At 42.9% G+C, this 22,724-nt stretch overlaps 1 protein-coding gene across 1 annotated transcript; it reads right to left on the bottom strand.

Annotated features, from left to right (window-relative positions):
- Positions 1-237: 237 nt before the first annotated feature.
- ARHGAP36 (Rho GTPase activating protein 36) lies at positions 238-21,329 on the bottom strand. The gene is made up of 11 exons (XM_074201809.1): positions 21,215-21,329; positions 13,093-13,152; positions 8,313-8,575; positions 6,779-6,974; positions 5,511-5,566; positions 3,224-3,374; positions 2,723-2,871; positions 2,369-2,539; positions 1,255-1,469; positions 716-831; positions 238-506 (listed from the first exon to the last, which is right to left on the bottom strand). The coding sequence occupies exons 1-11, from the start codon at positions 21,327-21,329 to the stop codon at positions 238-240; spliced, it is 1,761 nt and encodes a 586-aa protein (XP_074057910.1).
- Between the last annotated feature and the right edge of the window lie 1,395 nt (positions 21,330-22,724).

The following is a 22,724-nucleotide window of genomic DNA, read 5'->3' as shown; positions in this document are numbered from 1 at the left end:
TTTGAGATCTCATGGGAACCTCTCCACCTCCCCACAGAAGCTTGAATTGGTCACAACTGGTGGCCTCTGTGGTTTCGGCCTTCAAATTTCTCACCCAGCTAGATCTCTCATATTATCCTAGATGTTGGCACGTGTCAGATCCTGCCCGGCACATTATAAGGGAGTTAAGAGGAAGGGATGGTGTGGGGGGGGGGAGCAGAGTTTGCGGGGCGGGGTGAGCAATAACTAGGTGTCCATTTAGGACTGGAACCAGCTGCAGCCAGGGCGTGGTTCAGAATCAGTATCATCAGAAGCAGGAGATTTGGCCCGCTTTTCAGATTTTGCGGGGGCCTTGCCTTTGCCCTTTCCCTTGCCTTTGCCCTTGCCCTTGCCCTTGCCCTTGCCCTTGTATTCAGCTTCTTCCTCTTCCTCTTTGGCCTCAGCCTGGGAGGCCTGCTCTTCAACAGCAACATCATCCTCAGTACGAGCCATCTGGCGCTGGCCGTGGAAAAGCCTCATGCAAACTCCTGAAAAATATTAACAAAGAGTCACAACAAACAGCAAATATTAACAATGAGCTTTTAATTATATCAAACTTTCTATTTTCCTTAGAGCCCCGGCCTGGCATGGAGCTCTTTACAAGGCTTGGCAGTGACTCACAGGCACCTCTAAGGGCTATCTTGAGGGCCCCTGCCTAACATCACCCCTGACCCATGTTGCCAAACCCTGGGCTCACCTTGGCTGGAGGAGGCATCATCAGGGGACTGAGCTCCATGGTTAGACCTGAAGGGACGCAGGCAGAAGAGTATTTTGGAGCTCTTGGTAGTTTCCTTTTCCATGCGACCAGGGAGTCTCAGAAAAGAGAAGGGTGGGAAAAGAGTGGGGATCTGGACTGCCCCAGAGCTAGTACTTGGCACAGGCTCATCAGTTTCCTTGTGCACACTCCTGAAATTAGAAAGGGCAAGTTATTCCAGGGTCTTTTGATAATTTTTCATGATCTGTATTTTAAGAGAGGAATAGGGGGGTTCACTGGGGGAAAGAGGGAAGGTAACTTTGGACAGAACCCTTTTCTTTATGGAACCAGGAAGAACCACAAATTGAGCTACTTTCCAAATTGACATTCTCACTTGTGGCAGGAGTCCAACATTCTCCATTTTGGGGTAATGTAGGTAGACTTTGCTACTGGACTTAAAATGGAAATACTACACCCCACCATACACAAACACTGCTTTGCATGTAAAAAAAAACAAAACAAAACAAAACAAAAAAACTCACAAGTGTCCAGCGGTCGATTCCAGAGCAGAGCAGGACATCGATCCAGAGGCTGAGACACATTCAGAAGCAGAAGTGGACTCGCTATCAGAAGCTGATGTCTCAGGGACAGCCAAAGGCATGGGGTTCTTGAATTTTTGACGCAGAAGATATTCAATGACATCAGGCTCAGTGTGCCACAGGCTGAGGAGCACTTCGCTCTGCACATCAGGGGGCACCTGGAGAGGAATTGACACCTCAATAGACAACCACCGAAAGCTGAGGAGAGTCAGAAACCCTTCTCCCGTCTCTCCCCAGGAATCTTAGCTCTGGGGCCAAATGCCCAGAGACTTTGATTCCTTCACCGTCAGTCTCCCCTGCCAGGGCCAGGGCCAGTACCAGGGCCATCAGGTCCTAAGGCTTCTCAGGGAGCCTCTTCTCTGGAATCAATACGTTGGGCACTTAGATTTCTATATCCTCTTTCCTCCTCTTCCTATAAGGATTCCCTGTAGGATTAGTCTACATTCAATGGGGATGGCCTAGAAGTCAAAAGTACTGAGTAACTGTATGATCTGGAGAGGCAGCGGGCCCATCTTAAATAGACTGCAAGTTTAATGTGCAGCAATGGTGTGATTCAGTATTCAAAGAAGCTGAGAAGATCACTGTTGGTACTGAAAGAGGCAGGGAAATGATAGTCCCTTGCTACGGTTCCCTAGTCAGATCACATCTGGAATATTTAGCTCTGGGTGCCACATTTTAGAAAGGACATTAGTAGCTGGAGGACAATCAAGATAATGATAGAACTGGCCACCATATCATCATGAGGACTGGGAAAGAAGAGAGAACTTAGGCTAGGAACAAAGTTGGTATCCAATTATTTGTGAAATGGGTTGTCTTAAAAGTAGCAGGTTCTGTCTCATTGAAACTCTTCTACATTCCCCCTATTGACTCCATGCAGGGCTGTGTCCTCAGTCTTCCTCTGCTTTATGGATAGAGATCCCTTTGAAAGAGATTCCTCATTGTCTTTTATTTGGTGTTTCAAGATTTTGAAACTCCATATACTTCCAATAGATAGGATGAAAGTAAGGTAATTGTGGCATAGTAAGAAAAGCCCACCCACTTGAGCTGCTTTTCCTACCATGTAAAGGATCTGGAAATTCTCAATCAGTGTCTGGAGCACAGTGATCATAGCTGTGCTCTCTTCCATCCCCAGAACTTTGGTGTCCTTCTCGTGCATCTTCTCCTTCTGCAGGATGTTGGGTCCAAAAATCATAGCCAAGTTGGCACTGGTCATCCGGTTGCCAGAAATCTAGAGAGGAAAATGAACAGTGAGAGAAGTCAGGAAGAAGAGAAGACTAGTTGAACATTCCTGACCCTCTCTTAGTATATATTCTTGAATCCTGTCAGATTAGTCTCCTTGTCCCTCCCACATGTGATCAGTAAAGTCTACTAGAAACATCCCCTCACTCAACCTCCCACCTTGCCCTTTTACCATCTGGCCCTGAGGCCCAATGGTGTCCTCGGAATGCTTGGACACTTTATCCAGGAACTGCAGGAGGCGGTAGAGAGTATCACAGTTGCATGGAGGCAGCAGATAAATCAGCAGCTGCAAGATAGCCAACCTCTCACCAGTAGGCAGGCCTGTGGAGAAGGAGGGCATGAAATTGAACCATCTTTGCTAGGCACCAGAATCTTTGCTCATTTGGAAATGTGGCTTGGAGCTGCCTGAGACCCAAGAAAAGTCCATCATACCTCTGGAAACTGAAAGGGCCTCGAGGGTACCCCTTGTGGATTCCTTTCCTCTGTCCTGGAAGATGGTTCCTCTCTATGAAACAACCAGGGTCTACCTCTTGCATCCTCTCCCTTGGTGCCCCAGAGGGAGTGACCCTCATGCTTTGCCATTCATGCCATGTAAGCTTCAGCTCCAAAGTGTGCCCTCTGCCCCCACTCTCATTCCCCTACCTAATTCCATGGGCTTTAAGAATTGACTTACTGGCAGATCGAAGAAAAACTTGGTAGAACTCCCGGGGCACCAGGGGCTCACTCAGATCCCGCAGAAATTCCTTAAGCAGTGCTGCCACATCATGAACACTCTGGGTCTCATCCAGTATGACCTCCACGCCTTGGTCAAACTCATCACGAAGCTGAAAAGAGGAAAAAGAGGAAGGGTAAGGCATCTGTCTTGATGGCCTTCCCTCCCCCCATTCCCTCCTTTCAGTCTTCTGGTGGGCGAAGCAGTCTGAGGGGCCCTGGGAAGGTTTCCCAGCTTCAAAACACCTTTCCAGACAGTTTGCTAGAGACCTACAGTGAGAAAAGAAACACTAGATGTGTAGCTTGGAGAACTGGGAATGAATCCCCACTACCTGCTCCCCATCTGACCTTGGGCAAGTCCCGTCCCTTTTTTGGGTCATAGTTTCTTCATTTGTAAAATGGAGCTAACAATCTTTGTAATACTGACCTGAAAGAGTGGCTGTGAGGAAGATGATTTGCAAACCTTCAAATAGTCTACCTGATACCAAATTCAGAAATCCTTTAAGTTTCGGGCAGTCCAGTGTACGGGAAAAAGCTCAGACCTGTTAGTCAGGAGAACTGGGTTCTAGTCTTGGATTCTCCACTGACTAGCTCTGTGACCTAAGCCAAGACCTCTCTCAGACTCAATATGCTCATCTGCAAAATGAGGATAGCTATGGTCCTCATGTGAGGAAATCTCTTTGTAAATTGTAAAGTGCTACAGGAACTGAAACTATGATCATATATTTAACTTTTGAGATGACTCCTTTTTGTCTTTGTGTCTCCAATTTCTGACATAGAATATATAATAGTTTTTGATTTATTGATTAATAGCTGTCCCATGGAACCTTGAGGGATACAGAGTTGCCTAAGACATGATCCTTGCCCTCAAAGAGCGAAGGAAACAAATCAAGACAGGACAACACAAGACAAGACAAGACATGGACCCAAGAAACTACCAGAAGAGGCAGGGTGTGATAAGAAATAGGAACAAAAGAGGCACAATTCGCTATAGGAGTTCAGAGGTGCTCCAGCAAGGGTACCTGCTAAAATAAGCTCAAAGACTCATCAAACACAATAGGGACCATCCACAAAACACCTTAAGACCCAAAGCTTTTCCTCACCCCAATCTCCTGTGTGTCCCTCTACCACCTCCATCCCTTCCCTCATGGGCCCCATTGCATCCCTCTTTCCCAATTTTCTCTGGGGCCCACCCATGGCTTCATGCTGCCATGTCTCTCCCATTGTGCCCATTCAAGATCTCATTCCATCAGGGAACTAAGTCATGCTAGTATGCTCTTTAGAAACTTTGCTTCCCCATTAAGACTGGAGGTTCTTCATGGTAAGGGCCATGTCTCTTCCATACTACCAGGATCTCCCTGTGGGTCACTTCCCTCACCAGATTATCATCTCTCCCTTAAGAGGACCTTAGATTTAGATCTGGAAGAGACCTAAAAGGGCACTGAATTCAACCCCATCATTTTAAAGATTAGGAAAATGAGACCCTATAAGTTGAAGTAAATTTCCCAGGGTCAGAGCTAATATGTCACAGGTCAGATTTGAACTCAGGTCTTCCTGGCTCCAGGTCCAGCACTCTATCCATTATACCATGCTGCCTCCCTCAGAAAGGTAACTCCCTGAAACTAGGAATTTTTTCCTCCCCCATCAAGCCAGAAACTTCCTTATGACAAAAGTTATCTCCACCATCGGCCAGGAAGATCTCTAAGAGAAAGGACTGTCTACACTTTCTTTTATCTCCCGCTACTTTCCTTTCTCTCCCTCTACCCAGACCCCAAATCATGGCATAGATCTCAATTTGCCTTCTGGTGACAGAGAATATAAATGAAGAAACAGGTTTCTTAGTCCTAACCCAGTGAAAATTCTTTGGAAAATAGAGAGAACAGGCTTCCTTACCTAGAGTTTGTCAAAATAATTGTAACTTCTCCCTCCATGACCTCCCTTCCTACTTATGTCTTTCCCCGAACATCCTTAAAGTTCACTATCTTCTTCCATTTTCTGGTTTCTAATCTTTCTGAATGTGCTTTCTTTCATTCTTCTTTGTCTCTTCCCAGCACCCCAGTACATGGAAGCCAGGTCACCCAGAAGAATGTCCAAGGGGAAAGAGCCAACTTAAGTTCCCAGAGGGAGCATACCTTGACTGTTCCCTGAGGGAGTTCCCACATGTACACCTGTCCCCAGGCCCCACCCTTATCCCTTTGGGTTTTTAATCTCCTTATGTCCCAAATTTGGTCATATAAATATCTCTCTACCTCCTTCACTCTCTTCTTGGAGCTTCCAACGCGGAAAATCCCAAGGGTCTTTAGGCCTGAAAAATAGTTAAACAAGACATGGGGCAACACTAGCCTGAATGCCAACCCACTGCCCACATCCTCCTGACTACTGCCCACTGCCAAGACAAGGAGTTCCTTTTCTCATCCATGCTTTCTTTTAAAGGAATGCATGACTCTAGAACCTGCTGGAATTTTTCCGTGTGTATCTCCATATTTTATTAGGCTGTATCCTTAATTTCTGTCTAGTGTATCTGCCTAACCCTGGTTCTAGATAAAGCCCCACCCTTGGTTCTAACTAGATCCCATGCTGAATCCTAACTTTGATCACTGAATTGTTTGGACTCTGACTACATGTCACCAAACCTATAGTCCAGTGAGTTTGCTATCATCCCTAGCAGGGACTGATGATTAAACAATGGGTTGTAACCATTTGGAAAATAAAACACCATGATAATTAGAAGCTAACATGTGTTTATGAAGAATAATTTATGTCAAATCAATTTTATTTCCTTTTTAAATACTGTTCCTAGATTTGGATATCAGGTGAAGGCCATAGACATAGTATGTATGTCTTGATTTTGGCCAAATATTTGATAGAGTCTCTAATGAGGCCATTATGAACAAGTTGTCAGAAATGTAGGTTGGGAGGTACTGTTACGTGAATTCTTAACCAGTCAAAAAAATGCTTCCAAAGAGTCTTGGTTTGTGAGAACAATGTCAATATCAGGGCGAGTCACTAGGACTCTGTCCATGGTCCTAGCTAGTATATTTTTTGTCATTAATTGGGTTAAAGGCATAGATGGAATGCTTATATTTACAGAGACCATGAGCCAGGGGAAGAGCAAATCTGACAGAGAGAAAATCAAGTTACAATTATCTCCAACTGTTTTTATCAGACATAGAAAGTTCTCTATAACTAGTGGTCTTCAGATAAACATTTGATAGATGTGTTGTGGAGATAATGGGATTCTTTGTTCAGGTACAGACTGAGCTAAGTGGTCTCTTAGGACTCTCCCAACTATACAAAGATAGGAATAGTTTCTCCTCACCAAACTAAAATTCTCTAATCTCTTTTTTTCCCAGATGTTCTCTCCTTTTCGTTTTGTGCTAATGTTGCTTGGATCTAAAGTGATTAGGCTAGACGAAGTAGCTTAAAGTGGGATGACTGGACATTGTCCAAATGTCTACTATCTATTTTTCCCATGTCACTTAAAACTCCCTCTTCCCTCCTTCCTTCATATCCTTACCATGCTCCTCGATGTACTCACAGCACTTGTCCACAATAACGGGGACCTGTCGGAAAATAGGGTTGAGCCCCAACTTCTCCTCATTGCCCATGAGCTTTACACCCTCCCGATTGGCAGGGAGGGAGAGCTGCAGAGCCTCCAATAGGCGCGAGTTGCCTTGATCCAAATCGGAAATGCAGTCAACAGATAAGCCCCCCTGCAGAAAAATGGGGAGACTCTAGGGAGGGATTGGATAGTGGGGACTCCAAGTCTGTTCCCTTTCCCCCCCGTCCCCACTGAGATTCTCCTGGAAACTGCCAAGACAACCAGAAAGCATGAAATGTGTAACAGGAAAGCCATGCACATTAAAACAACTTTAAAATTCCACCCCACACACACACATACACACACACACACACATACACACATCAGACTGCCAAAGAGAACAAGAGGACAATGATAAATGTTGGAGAGACTATGGGAAAACAGATACACTAGTGCATAGTTGGTGGAGCTGTGAATTGGTCCAGCCATTCTGGAAAGTAATTTAGAACTATACCCAGAAAGTAACAATAGTGGCTCTTTTATGGTAAAACTACTAGATATATAAAACCCAAGGAGATCAAAGAAAGAAAGGACCTAAAAATATCAATTGTGGTTCTTTTGTGGTATAACTACTAGGTTTATAATCCGAGGAGATCAAAGAAAGAGGGAAAGGACCTAAAATATTAAGTGTGGCTCTTTTGTGGAAGCCAAAAATCAGTAACTAGAGGGGTGTCCTATTGGGGAATGGCTAAACAAATTATGATGCATTAATGCAATGGTACATTTCTGTGCCATAAGAAATGGTGAAATGGACAATTTCAGAGGAAGTTGAGAGGACCTTTATGAATTGATGCAGAGCAAACTGAGCAGAAGTAGGAGAACAATCTATACAATGATAACATCACAGAGAAAAGCAACTTTGAAAGACTCTAGAATTTCAACCAACACAATGATGAACCACAAGTCCAAAGGAATGAACATGAAGCATGCCACTCACCTCCTGACATAGAGGTGATGAACTTAAATGCAGAAAGAGATATATATGTATTTTTCAGACATAGCCAATATGGGAATTAGTTTTCCCGGACTATATTGAGGGTTTTATTTTTTGAGTTCCTTTTTAATTTGCTCAAGAAAGTGGAAAGGACAGGAAATGATAGAGGGAGGTCAGATTAATTTTTTAAATGCTTGTTAATTAAAAGAAATTTAAATTTCTTAAAACCAGGAAAAGCATGCAAATTCAAGATTACTTCCTAGCAATACTCACTTAGATAAATTAACCACCTTCCTTAAGCCATCCAAGACTGCTCACTGTAGGACAAGTGTCCAAGGACTCAGGTTACTGCTGCTTCCACCAAGAAAGGGCCAGAAAAGTCAGTTCTGGCCCTTCTCCATGAACCTTGTGAGGGTGGGACCCTCTCTGGAATAATCGTTATCACAACTCCCAATTTCACATGGTTTTTAAGGCATACACAATACTTCCTCATATTACACTAAGTTTGGAACTTACCCTTCTCTGGATCTTTGGGGGATGGTCAGCAAAAAGGGGAGTCAGAGGCTCCCTGTGATACTCCATCAGGGCTCCCAGAAGGGAGTGTTCTCCTTGCATGCACTGGCGATGCTTCTCTGTGAGGAAGCGAAGCACGGAAGCCTCCACATCAATGCCTTGTCTCCGAGGAACCTTCATGGCTTCCCTCTGCCGTTTGTTGGCCAAGTCGTTGGCAATGACTTGGGAGAGGGGTATCCCAAAGGTCTGAGCATTATCTGGAGAAACTAAATTGGGTCAAAAGAGGAAGGTGCAGGAGGATAACTGCATACATTTTGGATAAGGGGTGTTGCTCAGTATGGGAATTTGCCGAGTAGTCTAGAACTCAAGACTTGGCAGTTACCCCTCAAGGGATTATTGATTCACAGATCCAGGATCAAGAGGATCTTAGAGTGCATCTATGCAGTAAAACACCCACCCCTTACCAGACAGAGGAGGAAACTGAGACCAAAAGAGGGAAGAGAACAATCACTGGTCAGTGGCTATGAGATTCAAACCCTAGTCTCTTGACTCCCAGTTCATATCTGTCACCCAGAAACAGTTTCTCCTTCTAGCTTATATCATCTCTGGAGAGAATAAGTTCCCCAATGAACTTTTTCACCTTTGTCTTATCCTAAATTTTCCTTTTCAGATTTCCACAAGTCTCCCTCCATTTAGCATCTAGAGCTTGGTAAACAAGTTCACTTGCTAATCTCTGTCACCTTCCTGATCTTAGAAACATCAAGCCTTGAACTTTTGTTTTGGCCAAGCTCATATAGCTGTCACCACTCCATCCTTTCAATTACTTTAGTTGTCCTTATCTGAAAATTCTCTAGCTCCATTACTATTTGCTTGAGGAGTGTCGACTAGACCTCTACACAGAATTTAGGTGAATCTTTAGGTAATAATTTAGAGTAACTTCTATCTAGATTAAGGGGCATCTAAGTGGGGAGGCCCAGTGGATAGATTGCCAGGCCTGGAGTCAGGAAGACTCATCTTCATGGGTTCGAATCTTATCTTAGACACTTACTAGCTCTGTAACTCTGAGCAAGTCATTTAACCCCATTTGCCTCAGTTTCCTCATGTGTAAAATGAGCTGGAGAAGGAAATGGCAAACCACTTTAGTATCTTTGCCAAGAAAACACCAAATGGGGACATTGAAAAGTTGGGCATGACTGAACAACAAAACTCCCAGATCCCTCACTTAAGTTTTAATTGATTGTCTGAGGTCAACCTTTCCATAAAGGATAAAACTAGATGATATATTTATTCTTTGGCCATGACAAACTGTAAAAACAAATGAAGAAGAAAGAAAGAAAAATACAAAATGGCACTCAGTCCTTCTGTGACTCCCATTTCTATAGTTATACTGGCAAAGTATTAGAAAGTGGGCAGAAAGTGCTAAGAATCAAACCATTTTAGACAATTTATTAACCCAACTGTTGGCACTCTAAATGTGAGATTCCTGTCCAATCCTCAACAAACAAAGCATTGAAGGAACTGAACTACAGCAATATTGAACAATCTCATTATAAACAATACAAAAGATAGAAGGAAAGAAGTGAAATGGGTGTCATTGTGCTTCTAGGGACAAGAAACATTTCAAAGGGTAGTTAGTGCCCATGTCCATAACATAAAGACCACTTGCAAGAAACATGTCCAAAAATGAAACTGACTTTCTCTTATAATACATGAAACAACTTGTTGCTAACACAGAAATCATTTTCTCAGACCACTGACTTGCTAGAGTAAAGATCAAAATCAATGCCAAATAAGGGAAAAAAAAGATAAAGATGAAAAGTGAGTATGGTATACAAACAGTTTCAACCTGGCCTAATTAAAGGCTACTGAAGTTTAATAAATGAAGGAACAAGGAACAGACATTAACAAGGACCATCACTATTTCAGATGGAAGTTGAACCAAAGTAAAGTAATAACCACAATGAAGAGACCAAAAAAGAAAAAAACGAAATATTTGAAAAAGGAAAGATAATAAACAAGTGGGAAAAAAAAATCATGGATGTCAATTTTCTACCAAAAGGATGATTGAAAAGTTATTAATAACTATCAACCCGTAAGCCTACTTTCTCACCTCAACAAAATCTTTAGGAGACTAATCTACCTATATATCAAGGACATCCTTTGTAAAAAATATGAAAAAGAAACAGGGAGGCTTTTATAAATTATATTCTACAATAAATATCTTTACAGTCACATACTTGACTTAAAGCTTCAAAGAATATAAGATTCCACTGAAAGTATTGTTTGTTGATTAGAAAGTACTCTCCAACATAGTGTTTCTCATGCATGTGTTAACATCATGCAAGATTTCTTGATAGATAAAAACAGAGAGGACTTTATTGCAATAATCTTCTGATTATTAAAAAATCCACTGAAATATAAAACAGGAAGTCATATGGATAACCAAAGCTGTTTGTTTATGATGGAGGATTTCCAAATATAAAAGATATTTCCTATATCTACACAGGTAAGGTCGCCCAGATGCTCTTGTCTGCAGGAAATTGAACTACATCAAATCAGGAATATTGCAAAGCCTCTGAAATAAGATCAATAATTTTGGGAAAGAATTCATTCTATTCTAATAATGCCCATGGGAAAAATCCAGTGGATCAAAATGCCTATTGCCCAGATTATAGATGGACAGTGTCCAGAAATGATTAGATGAGAGTGAACAGTATTGCATTTGGAAAATTACATAATTCTTTTAAGGATATCAATTTTCCCCCAGGAAGGAAAAACGTAATCTTTTTAACTCTAGTTTTTTCAGGTGATGTGATATGCTTTTGTTGTATCACATGATACCATAATCTCTGAAGAATCATAATTTTGAATTACTGAAAGGGAAATGAAGAAGGAGATTAAGAAACTGAGACCCTAAAAGATTAAGTGATTCATCCTAATTTACACAGGCAGTAATTAGCAGAGCAGTGGTTCTAACCCATTATCTCTCATTTGGACCAGGCCAGACTCTGGCTTCTGGGAGTTGAAATATAGAGGACTGAGATCCTAAGAATCCTAGATAGAAATCCTAAAGGCAATAAAGGGGAAAGATTGGGATTGAAAAAGGAGGAGACAGAATTATGAAGATTTAACTGCAAAATTGTGAAACAAAAGTCACGAGTGATAAGGTGGAAAGGAAATTTGGAAGGACGTGAGAAATTGAAGAAAGAGAAGAACTCAACATGAAGGAGAAGGGTTGGGGTGAAGAAGGGCTAGAACAAAAGAATCTGAGGAGGAAGAGGAATTTTAAAAGAATGGAACTGAAAGAAAAGGAAAAGGAGTCATTAAGAACAAGGAGAATTTCTATTTTGGATCTAATTCTCAACAACAAGGAGGAACCGATTTCTAGGATGGCAATGATGAGAATTTTGAGGATAAGGGACTACTCCAATTTAGAATTTATGAATAGGAGTGGAGAGTCAGAGATAATCTGACATACTACCTTATTTTGGGGGGGGAGGTCAAATTTCAAAGGATTCAGAAAAGGAAACCATAGCCTAAAATTCTATAGGGAATGTCATCACTGGAAGAATGGGAAGCTCAACAGAATGAAATTCAGACTATCCAAAGTGAAACAATGTTAATAAGGAGGGAAAGGTAGAGTTCTATAAGGAGAAGAATGTGGATGCACAGGGGACTTCTCCTATCTTTGATTCTAGAGTCCTGTAAAGTAGATGAAAATAAGGGTAGGTAATAAAGAAAAATTGAGCGTAGTATGATCTAATAAAATAGATCTTAAACAAACCATCTGATAATATCTCACTTATTTCTCATGTGAAAAAGATAGTAGCCAATATCATGGGGACAGATTTGTTGCACTCCATTTTGAGGTCATTCTGGGGACAGCATTTTAGGAAAGATGTTGACACACTGGGGTATGTCCAGAGGAAAGCTATGAGAATAATGAAGGAACAGGAGAATATGCCATCTAAGGATCAGTTGAAGAAACTGGGGGTGCTTAGCTTGGAGAAGAGGGGGGGTAGGACATGATTGTCATCACCACGTATCTGAAGGACTGTCATGTGGAAGAGTAACAGACTTGTTCTGCATGGTTACAAGAGGGTAGCGCTGGAGACAATACGTAGAAGTTCCAGAGAGGACAATTTAGGCTAGATGTAATCATTAATAATTAGGACAGCTGATAATTAATGAGAGTAGACAAGATGAAGGAGATGATTGGTTCCCACTCTGGGGAAGTCTTCAAGGAAAGGTTGGATGCCTACTTGACAGGGATGTTGGAGGAGTTGGAGGGAGGGAGAGTCAAGTCTGGTCTTAGTTAGATTCAGGGGTCTCCAGGATCTCTTTCAACATCCAGTGATTCTACAGTGTGTGGAAATGGTGTCCCTTAAGGAGCCTTCAGTGGGTTCCCTTTATTTGATTTAATATTATAGGATTCTGTGATGTGCCCAAGAGGGGTGATGGCAAAAGGGCAGCCATTGTCAAGTTCTGAGTTCCACCGACTTCCCCTCCCCCACCCTAGTCAATCGAATTCAATCAGAATTCATACAATGCCAATGCACAAGATGATATGCGAGGTTCTGGGGGTGCAAAGGCAGAATGAAACTAGCCCCCATTCAAAGCTCCCATTCACCCCCTTATCCTTGGAATTTGCCACATCATAATCCCAACCCTCACCCCACTCCCAAATGTTGCCCGCCCCATGCTCAGAAGCATGCGTATTACCCACTCCTGTTATCTTCCCACAACATGGCAACCCAGAACAGGCAATGACTGGAGGTCCTACCTTTTTTGTCACGACTTAGAACATCCAACCTTTTGCGAAGGAACTTGCCCTTCTTGTTTGCTAAAGTTACAGAAAGAAAGGGGAATAAATCAAAAATATGGGTTCAGCACCATCCTTTTCTACAGCCCCAAGAATCCTGGTCACTGAGCAAATTCGGTTAGGGAAAGGGGAGGGATGATACAGTCATCCCCATGAGTCCCCCACCTAGAAATTTCAACAGGAAGGCCAGTCTGGTAGATTATTATTATTACAGGTATCAGACAGGCCAACTGGCTTTGAGAAGAATTCACTTCTACAGTCAAACACTATGGCCACAGTCAACATTTAGTCCCTATTAATGGCAGATACAAATTTAGATTTCATTTTAATTTGAGAATTCCCTCCCCCCCCAAAAAAAAAACCCTCATCAGACAGCTGAAAAATTTATTTTTTTGTGAAACCTCTCCATTTTTCTGATTCTTTCAATTTTCCTCATTATCAGGTAGAAAACTGCAGGTACAAACAGGGAACTGGGGTGGGCCAGTATTTAGCCTGGAGAAGAAAAAACTTAAGGGGAGATAGTCTAGCTGTCTTTGAGTATTTGAAGAGCTGTCCTGGGGGAAGAGGGATTAGACTCATGCTGCTTGGCGCTGTAGGCCAGAACTAAGAGCAATGGCTGGAAGCTGCCCTGAAGCAGAGATTGGGCTCGACCAGAGGGAAAAGATTTGCTAACAATGAAAGGAAATGGATGTTTGAGGCAATAGCAGGTTCCCCCTCCCTGGGACCCCAAATAGAGGTTGAATGATTATTTCTTGAGTATGGTCTAGAAGGGTCTCTGTAGAGAACTAGGTTGGATCTGAGGTCCCTTTCTACTCGGAGATTCTGTAAGGTTTTTCCACAACTTCTACCCATCCGAGAATGAGGAACAAGGTTCCAGATTTCTTTTCACCTCCCCTTCTCTCTCTCTTTCTGCTTCTTTTGTTTCTTTCTCTTTTCTGTCTCTATCGCTCTCTTTCTGTATCTCTTGTCTCTCTCTGTCTCAATTATCATCTCTTCTCTCTCTTCTTCCATCTCTCCTTCTCTCTTTTCTTTATCTCTCTTTCTGCATTTCTTGTCTCTTTCTGTCTCTCATATATCCATCTCTCTCCTTCTGTATCTCGTCTCTCTTTTCTCTCTTCCTCTGTATCAATAATCTCTCTTTCTCATCTCTTGTTTCTCTTTTCTCTCATCTGTCTCATTTATTTCTCTGTCTCTCTCCTTCTGCATCTTGACTCTCTTATCACTATCTCTCATTTATGTCTCTCTTGTCTCTTTCCTCTCTCTTTTCTGTCTCTATTGTCTCTGCCTCTCCTGTCTCTGTCTCTCCTTCTGTCTCTGTCCCTTTTTTCTCTCTCTATCTCTCTGTCTCTATCTGTCTGATTGTCTCTCCTTCTATCTGTCTGTCTCCTCTCTGCATCTGCCAAAAAGGCAATCCAGAGTACGAGAGTGGGGGAAGGTTTCTGGAATGAGTGTCTACAAAGGGAAGGATATATGCACCCATGGCTCTGCAAAAAAGCCAGCTTGGTAATAGTTACATAAGTCTCAGCCTAACTTGGACAGGATTCCAGGGAAGTTGCAGAGGCCAGGAAAACCTGGAACGACACCAAGAAGCCTCCTTAGCTTTATTTATTGGCTTTTAATTCCACGTTTACTTCCCTGGACCCAAAGTTTTGATGTGTTTCTGATGAATAGAAAGTTTCCCTCTGTTTAATATTTCTTCTCCAGCAAGGTTCTCCAAAGAACCTTCCAAGAGTCAGGATAGGTAAATGGAGTCAGGGGAGGGGAGAAGGGCGGGGAGAGCCAAAGAGCCCTCAGGAAGCCTCTCCGGTGGCTCACATTTCTACACTCATGCTTCTTCCTTCTTATCACTTATCTCCACTCTGACCCCCTTTCTAATTCCTCAACAACACCAATGTCAAGTATCACCTAGGTCTTTGGGGAGGGGAAGTAGATGGCTGGGGAAAGTAGAATAATGTGTCACCAGAATATGTTTTCCTAGATGAGAAAATGAGCCTTCTTCCTTTCTTTGCCAAGGTGGGTGACTATGGGTGTGAAATATTGCATATTCTGCCAGGCTTAGGTGATTAGTGTGGCTGAACTGCCTTTTTCTTCTCACTTTTTTATTCTTGCATATAAGGTATGGTTCTCTAGGGAGGGAAGGGGGAGGAACAGCTTTTGAAATGAAGATGATGTAAAAACAAAAGGTATGCAAAAATAGAGGGGAAAAAAAGAGTACTTTCTTCCCCCTAGTTTTGGAAGGCTCAGTCTGGACCCAGAGGTAAAGATTCAGTTTAGGGTAAGGATCACAGTTCAGGAGAGTCAGAAGTCAAGGACTGCGGCTGAGGCTAGGATTAGGGCTCAATATGTGACCACTGTAAGGACTCCATCTATGGCTTCATGATCTGAAATGTGAATCCTAATAAAGTCCTAATAGGAGAGGCCCCCCCCCAAACCCAGTTTGCCTCTAGTTCCATCGGTCCCAAGTTGAATCCTGTCATGCTGGTTCTCTGGCTTTGCTCCGGGCCTTCAGCTATCAGGCTGATGCCAGTCATTTCTACCTCCAATCTCACTGTGTTCAGCCCACACAGATGAAAAAAAGCAGAAACTCTGGTGAGAAAGCAGAAATTCATAGAACTGGAAGAGATAACTGGAGAATATCTGCTCTACCTCCCAGCCAGGGTGTGAGTTCCCTCTGTGAGAGAGGTTCTTAAGCTTTTGGGGGGATCTGAAGCTCCTTTGGCAAGCCAGGAAAAATCAGGGGAGCTCTGCTCAAAACACCATGGCTTTCTAAAATTCAAAATGGAAGGAAGTGCTTGATTTTAGTTAGAAGTGAATGAAAATCAAGATGTAAATTTTTCCCCCATCCATGTCCACAGACATTCTGATAGCCATCTTTTGACCTCAGGTTAATAACCTCTATGATATATCTGACAAGTGATCATCAGTCGACCAACAGGCATTTATTAGGCACATTTCATATATGTCGGACACTGTATTAGGTTTTGGGGAGCCAGAATATGCAAATATATGAATATGCAAGTATATATGAAATATGTACAAGATTGTTTTAGGGAGAGAGCAGCGAGGGGGTGGGGGATGGTTCCAAGAAAGGTCTCATATAGGAGATAGTATTTAAGCTGAACCTTGAAGGAAAAGAGAGATTTTAAGGGATGGAGGTGAAGAGGGAAGGAAGGAAGGCATCCCAGGCATGAGAAATGGCTAGGAGAAAGCACTTAAGTATAAAGGCTTGGAGATAGGAGATGAAATGTGAGGAACAGCAAGGCAGGCAGTATGTCAAGGGGAATAACATAGTAAGGTCAGAAAAGTAGATTGGAACCAAGATGTAGTGTTTAAAATGAACACTTGCTGAAATGATGAGCTCATTACCACATTTCCCGCTAATTGGGGAACAGTCCCCACGACTCCTAAACAAGCTTCCCTCCATCAGTAAACTAGCTTGTGAACTCCATGATGGCAGAAGCCATGTCTTAGCTAAGCTCTACACATTTAATCAAAATAGCCTTGTATTTATTTTGTACATAGAATGTAAGCTCCCTGAGGACAGGAACTGATTGGGTTTTTTCCCATTTTTGTCTTTGTATTCCTCGTGCCTGCCACAGGGGCTTATACATTGAAAGTTCTTCCTAGAGGCTTGTTAATTAATTGGTTGACAGTAGATGCCTGGTTACTGTTTTTTGAGTGAAATCATCTATACTTGCATCTCTCCCAGGTCCTAATATGGTGTTCTACACACAGCTGGTGCTTAAGAGCATTTGCTGAAGAGAACTGAAAAAATACCAGCAGGAACTGGCACCCAACCAAGCCAGCTGAGCCAAAGCAATAGTCACACAACAAGACAATTGAACTCAAGAAAGCAATTAATTGACTGCATTAGCCCAAGCACTCCATTTGGAGTGGGAGATTCCAAACCTGCAAGTGCAGACTCTCCCTTTATAGTTTCCCCCAGGTGAAATGGACCATTTTGCATACAGAGACATTGTTCACCCACCACCAAGAGAATGAATGGTCACTTTGGCTCCAGTTTCCAATAATGGGATGGTTCAATTTTACTATCCTGTTCCTTTACCCACTTGATCTTTCTGGTGACTAATGGCATTCCTTTGTGGGACAGGATGAGGAGTTAATCTAGGAAGAGTCAGTCTAGTCCAGAACACAGAATAGAATTGCTTTCTTTTTACATCTAACTGGCCAACACAGAAATGGAGTTCGTGACCTTGACTTAATATATTATAGATCTTAGCCCCGGAGCAAACTGATTCAACCAACCAAACATTAGCCAATGGTACTTTAATACAAGAAAGAGGCAATTAAGTGTTTTGATCGGTAGGCAATGTGCTGTAAGGAAAACACTATTAGATTTGGAGACATTCTGTCATCTCATTTTAGAACTAGAGTAGATATTTGTGGTCATATAGTCAAACCTCTTTATTTTATAGGTGAGGAAATTAAGGCTTCAGAGTGGTTGGGTGACTTGTCCAAGGACACACAGCTAATATATGCAATGGTGCCTAAAACCACCCATCACACTGACTACAAATTCATTATATTTTCCAATTATAGCACAAGTCAGAAGAGTTGGATTCAAGGTTCAGTTCCATCTGACTGTGACAGTGGTCAAAAGTCACTGGTCAAGTCACTTAACCTAACCCCTCCAAGCCTTGTTTTCTTCATATATAAAACGAGTGTGAAATACTTGCCCAACATACCTTCAGACGATTGCTGTGAGGATCAAATGAGATGACGTAACACAAGAATGCCTTGTAAATATAGAGTTCCACATAAATCTAAGCATCTCAAAAATTGAAAGATTCAGAAGACAGTGTTCTATCATGAGAAGAGCACTGGATTTGGGGACCTGGATTAGAATCCCAGTCCTGCTACTTTTTTTTCTGGTGTGATCTTGGGCAAGGCATGTAACCTCTCTGTGCCTCAGTTTACTCATCTGTTGAATGAGGAGGTTGGACTACATGACCTCTAAGGTCCCTTCTAGGGCTAATTCTCAACCCGAACCGTTCCCTTGTTTCTTCCTTAAAAACAAAGATCACATGATTTTAGAGCCCAAAGAGACTTAGTAATCACCTAGTGGACCACTCCTCCTCTGCCCTCATCCATTTGGCAGATGGGAAAATTGACACCCAGAACACTGATGGAATTTGAAGGTAACACTTATTAAGTGACTGGACTGGGGTGTTAAATTCTTTGTTAAATACTCTTTTCTCTTTACACAGAGGGGGAGAAACCATGAAATGGGAAAGGAAAACAAACAGCTCCAGGGAGTGGAAAGAGAAAAGAGCTACCCCCCCTCTCTCCCTCCCCCCCCCAATTACACTCTCCAAAAATGAGAGGGACCCCAAACCCAGGATTCAATAGCCATCAGCCTCAGAATCATGGGGAACAAGGGGGATTTGAAGAAACTGATGGGCAGAGCCAGAAAACCAAATGATTGTGTCCTAGCATCTCTTGGAAACAATGAGAGCTGCAACAAGCTGCCTAAACATGAATGTAATTCTGAGTGGGAAATTAGAGAGACACAAAGAAGTAAGCCATCAATGTTAGGTTTCTCAGAATTGCATTAAAGTCAACCATTTAAGTGGAGCATGTACTTTTTCTGCATTATCTGTTGCCCGGGACCCCTTATCACATGACTTTGTATATTGTTTACTGACTATTATCCATAATTCAGCCCTTACCTTGGGACTGAGTGTCCCCAAGGACTGAATTTTCAGGAGAAACATTCTTCACCATTTGGTTGCTCTCAAGTGTTTGGACTGCTCAGCTACCATTGCAGGCAGCATTGTCTGGATGAGCCTTCAAGATGGTTTACTCACATGGGGAAACTATGGTATTAGCCCTGGCATGTCTCCCTAAATTGTTTGTCTAAATGACAAGAAAAATAATTCCCAGTGCTTTAGGCTTTATGAAGCACTTTATTCACAAAACCCTGGGAGATGGGCAGGAGAAACATTAACATCTCACTTTTACAGAAGGGGAAACTGAGGCTCCATCTAGGGTCACATGGCTAGTAAGTGGCAGAATCAAAGTTTCTGGCTCCAAATCCAGTGTTCTTTCTACTACTTTTTCAAAGGAAGGAAGAGGGGAGGCAAATCTGTTTGTAAGTGATCATGTTTCAAACATGGAAATGGTATAAGGGACTGACCAACATTCAGAATTTTTGCTTCAAGCACCACCGGCCCCATCACCACACATACTACCCACCATGGATTTTAGGGCTTCCCCCCCCCCACCCTCCCGCTTCAGCCTGGTCATTTCCAAAACAGTCAATGCAAAAAGGTTTCATAGCAATCTCCATCCCTCTGACTTGATGGTGGGGGCAGGGGGCAGGGGGCAGGAGAGGAAAGGAAGGGGATGATCACAGCTACCTTAGCCCTGATACCTGCAGAGTTTCTCACCTCAGAAAGGGCCTGAAGCTGCTTTGATTACATAATTGAGCAGAGTTATTACCGTCTGACAATGACATGCATTATTTAATGTCTCTGCCCAAGGCAACTGGAACTGATGAAGACTGTATTTACAGCTTCCCACCTGCCCAGCTCAGTGAAATCCAGACCCCAGGTCACTCTCCAGCATCCAGCAAACTGGTGCCTGTGACAGGTCCAGCCAATGTGCCCCAGCCAGGCACTGGAACAAGTCAAGTCTGACCAAGGCACACTGCGCAGGATACTGACTCATTTGTCCACTGTGGCATCTCTGTGGGGCTAAGAATTGATATTATCATTCCCCATGCTCTGCTTAACTGCTAGTCTCAAACATAAGGAACAGGGGCCAGAGGTTTGTGTAGGGACAAGGGACTCTTAAGACATTACAAATGACTCAACATTGACTTTCTTTCCCAAAGACAAGTAGCACAAACAGAGGTGACGTCTTCAACAGGAGAGGTTGGTTCCTGAGCTTCCACTCTAATCCTCTCACCCGAACCTGAGATTTCTCTAAAATTCTTTCAGAATTAGGGACAGCTAGATAGCACAGTGGATAGAGCACCAGCCCTGGAGTCAGGAGCACCTGAGTTCAAATCCAGCCTCAGACACTTAATAATTACCTAGCTGAGTGGCCTTGGGCAAGTCACTTAACCCCATTGCAAACTTAAAAAAATCAAAGTCTTTCAAAATTCAACTTGAAAGACCAGTCAATCATCGATAACCCAAATTGATGAGCAGCTGAACTCAACAGCAATGAATTTCACAAAATTGCTCCTGGTGCAGGAATCAAATGAAGATGTCAGAAAGGATTTTTAGCAACCCCCTAGCTTTGGCAATGGTGTCTGGCAAAGAGTAATCGAAGAAAATTAGGAGCCAAAGCAGACCTTCGAGATCACTTTAGTTAAGTATAGCACCCTGACTTGACAGAGTACAAAACCTCCAATGAAAGGAAGAGATTTCTTATAACTCATACCTGAAACAGAAATAAAACCTTGGAATTCTGGGATCTGGATTCCCAGCCAGGTGCCCCTCCCATTCTACCACCCCGCCTCAGCCACCAGAGCTTGATGAAGTACTTTCCAGAGGCAAATATATCAGAAAATCTAGAATGGGAAGTGACCCTAAGGCTGGTTTTGCTGTTGCTGTTGTGTTTTGTTTGATTTTTGGAGAGTGGGAAGGGCAGGCATCTGGACTTGTGTTTTATCAATAGGTGGAACTATCCACAGTGTTGAAAAGTTGAATTGATCTTTGAACCGACTTACAGTCTTAGAGAATTGCTAGGGGGACGAAGAAAGGTTAAGCAATTTGCCCACTGTTAAAAAGCAAATAAGTGTCAGAGGCAGATTGGGGCCAGCCCTCTACCTCCTGCCATCATCCATTTTAGTATCCTCATTTCTAAATGGGGACATTTAGGAGACTTATCCTGAGGCCTACAACGCTTATATGGCAGAACTCTGATGAAAATTTAGATCTTCTAGCTAAAGCTTTCCATAGCAATAACCCGCACCCCACAGCCCTCTTGAGTGTGGACTGGCTGAGACCGAGAAGCTGGTGAGAATTTTTCCAGTTGCCTAGGGGAGTCAAAGGAAAAACTGGGGGAGAAGAGAGGTATCTTGGTAGCCCTCCTTGGGTTCCTTTGGTTTTACCTTTGGGCATCTTGATAGGCCAGGAAGGATTCTTCTCCTGCAGGCAGAAGAAGGCTATCTCCCGAAGCCTGGTACGTTCCAGCTCGGAGAGGTTCTGAATGAATACGGCCTGCATCCCTAGGCCTCTTCCGATTCCAGGGATGCTACCGAGAGTAGTCACTAAAGAAAGGACAAAAACAGAGAAGCAAATTGACAATTTTCCCCTTTGGGGTTTGATCATCTCCAAAGCATCTTCTCTTATTCCAGGTTGAAGGAGCCAGACAAAATGGTCTCACTGTCACAGGACCAAAAGGGAGGCCAGTTAGGTGGTGAGAAGGCAAGCAGAGGGGTGGGGGTCAGGGAGAAGTCTTCAGGTGGAGAGGGGATTGCAGACCATAGTTTGGTGAACAAAAGCCAAAGCTTCTCACCCTTTTTCTCACCCTTTCCTACCTCTAGTGTTCCAATTCAGAATCTGAAAACAGAGATATCTCCCAGCAAACCTGGGGAGTTTGTAAACATCATCACACTTCTTAAACCTATTGTCCTCGATCCCCCCTTTTCAAGAGTCCCAGACACCCCAGCTGGGGAGAGTTCATGAATATGATACTCTACCAGGGCCGGTTGTAATTATGATAGCTTCAAAGTTTCTAAAGTACTTTCTATGCCCCCAGGAGAGAGGGCATGTAAGTATTGCTACCGTCCTATTACACAGAAGAAAACTGAGGCTCAGAGAAAGTTTACATGACTTGTCTAGGATCACACAGGTATTAGAGGTATTACACCAGGAACTTGAATCCAAGTCAAGTTTTGGATAGTATATTCACTGTCCAACCTGCCATGAGATTGGCTCTTCTCCATCCTCTGAGGACTCCAAAGGAGGTCTACCGAAAAGTGAACTAAGGGATTTAGGCCTGGTCAACGGCTAACAAAGTAATTCAAGATGAAGCCAGAGGTTTGCAATCAATATCAATTCACTTCTGGGAGCAGTCAATCCCAGAGAACCAGCTTTTAGTTATACAGTCTGAGTTGGGTTTCCCATCTTCTCTTGCCCATCTCAGCAGTCATCTCCTGGAAGGAGGTCTCTCTGACCCCCTAGTCATCAGGATAAAGAGCATCCCCACAAAGAAAGAGTGACACAAAAAAACAACACAACTCTTGAAAGATGAGCCAGCCCAGGAGATTACCATCTTAAAAGGAAATCAAAAGGGATTGGAATTGTCCAAACAACTGTCATCTCCTCTGGCTCAGAAATTGAAGAATAAATTGCAAAAAAAAAAAAAGGCATAAGGTTAGAAAGGTCAGAGCAAAGCCTAGAGGTAACTGTGAGCTGTTAACCTAAGACACCCCTCTGAGGCTCTACTGCAGAGTATGAAAAAGGGTCCAGAAGCAGGGCAGAAGAGAGATGCTAGGCCACATCGAAGTCAAGGCCCATTGGAGATAGTCAACACCTATGTGTTTGCCGCATCATTGGCCAACTTATTCCTAGCACCAATTCCTAACCTTCGATTAGGCAAGCTTCCCAGTAAGCAGA

The sequence above is a fragment of the Macrotis lagotis genome, chromosome X, assembly GCF_037893015.1.
Source record: "Macrotis lagotis isolate mMagLag1 chromosome X, bilby.v1.9.chrom.fasta, whole genome shotgun sequence".
Lineage (NCBI taxonomy): Eukaryota > Metazoa > Chordata > Mammalia > Peramelemorphia > Peramelidae > Macrotis > Macrotis lagotis.
Note: the sequence above shows the minus strand (reverse complement) of the source record. Positions and strands in the feature narration are given on the sequence as shown.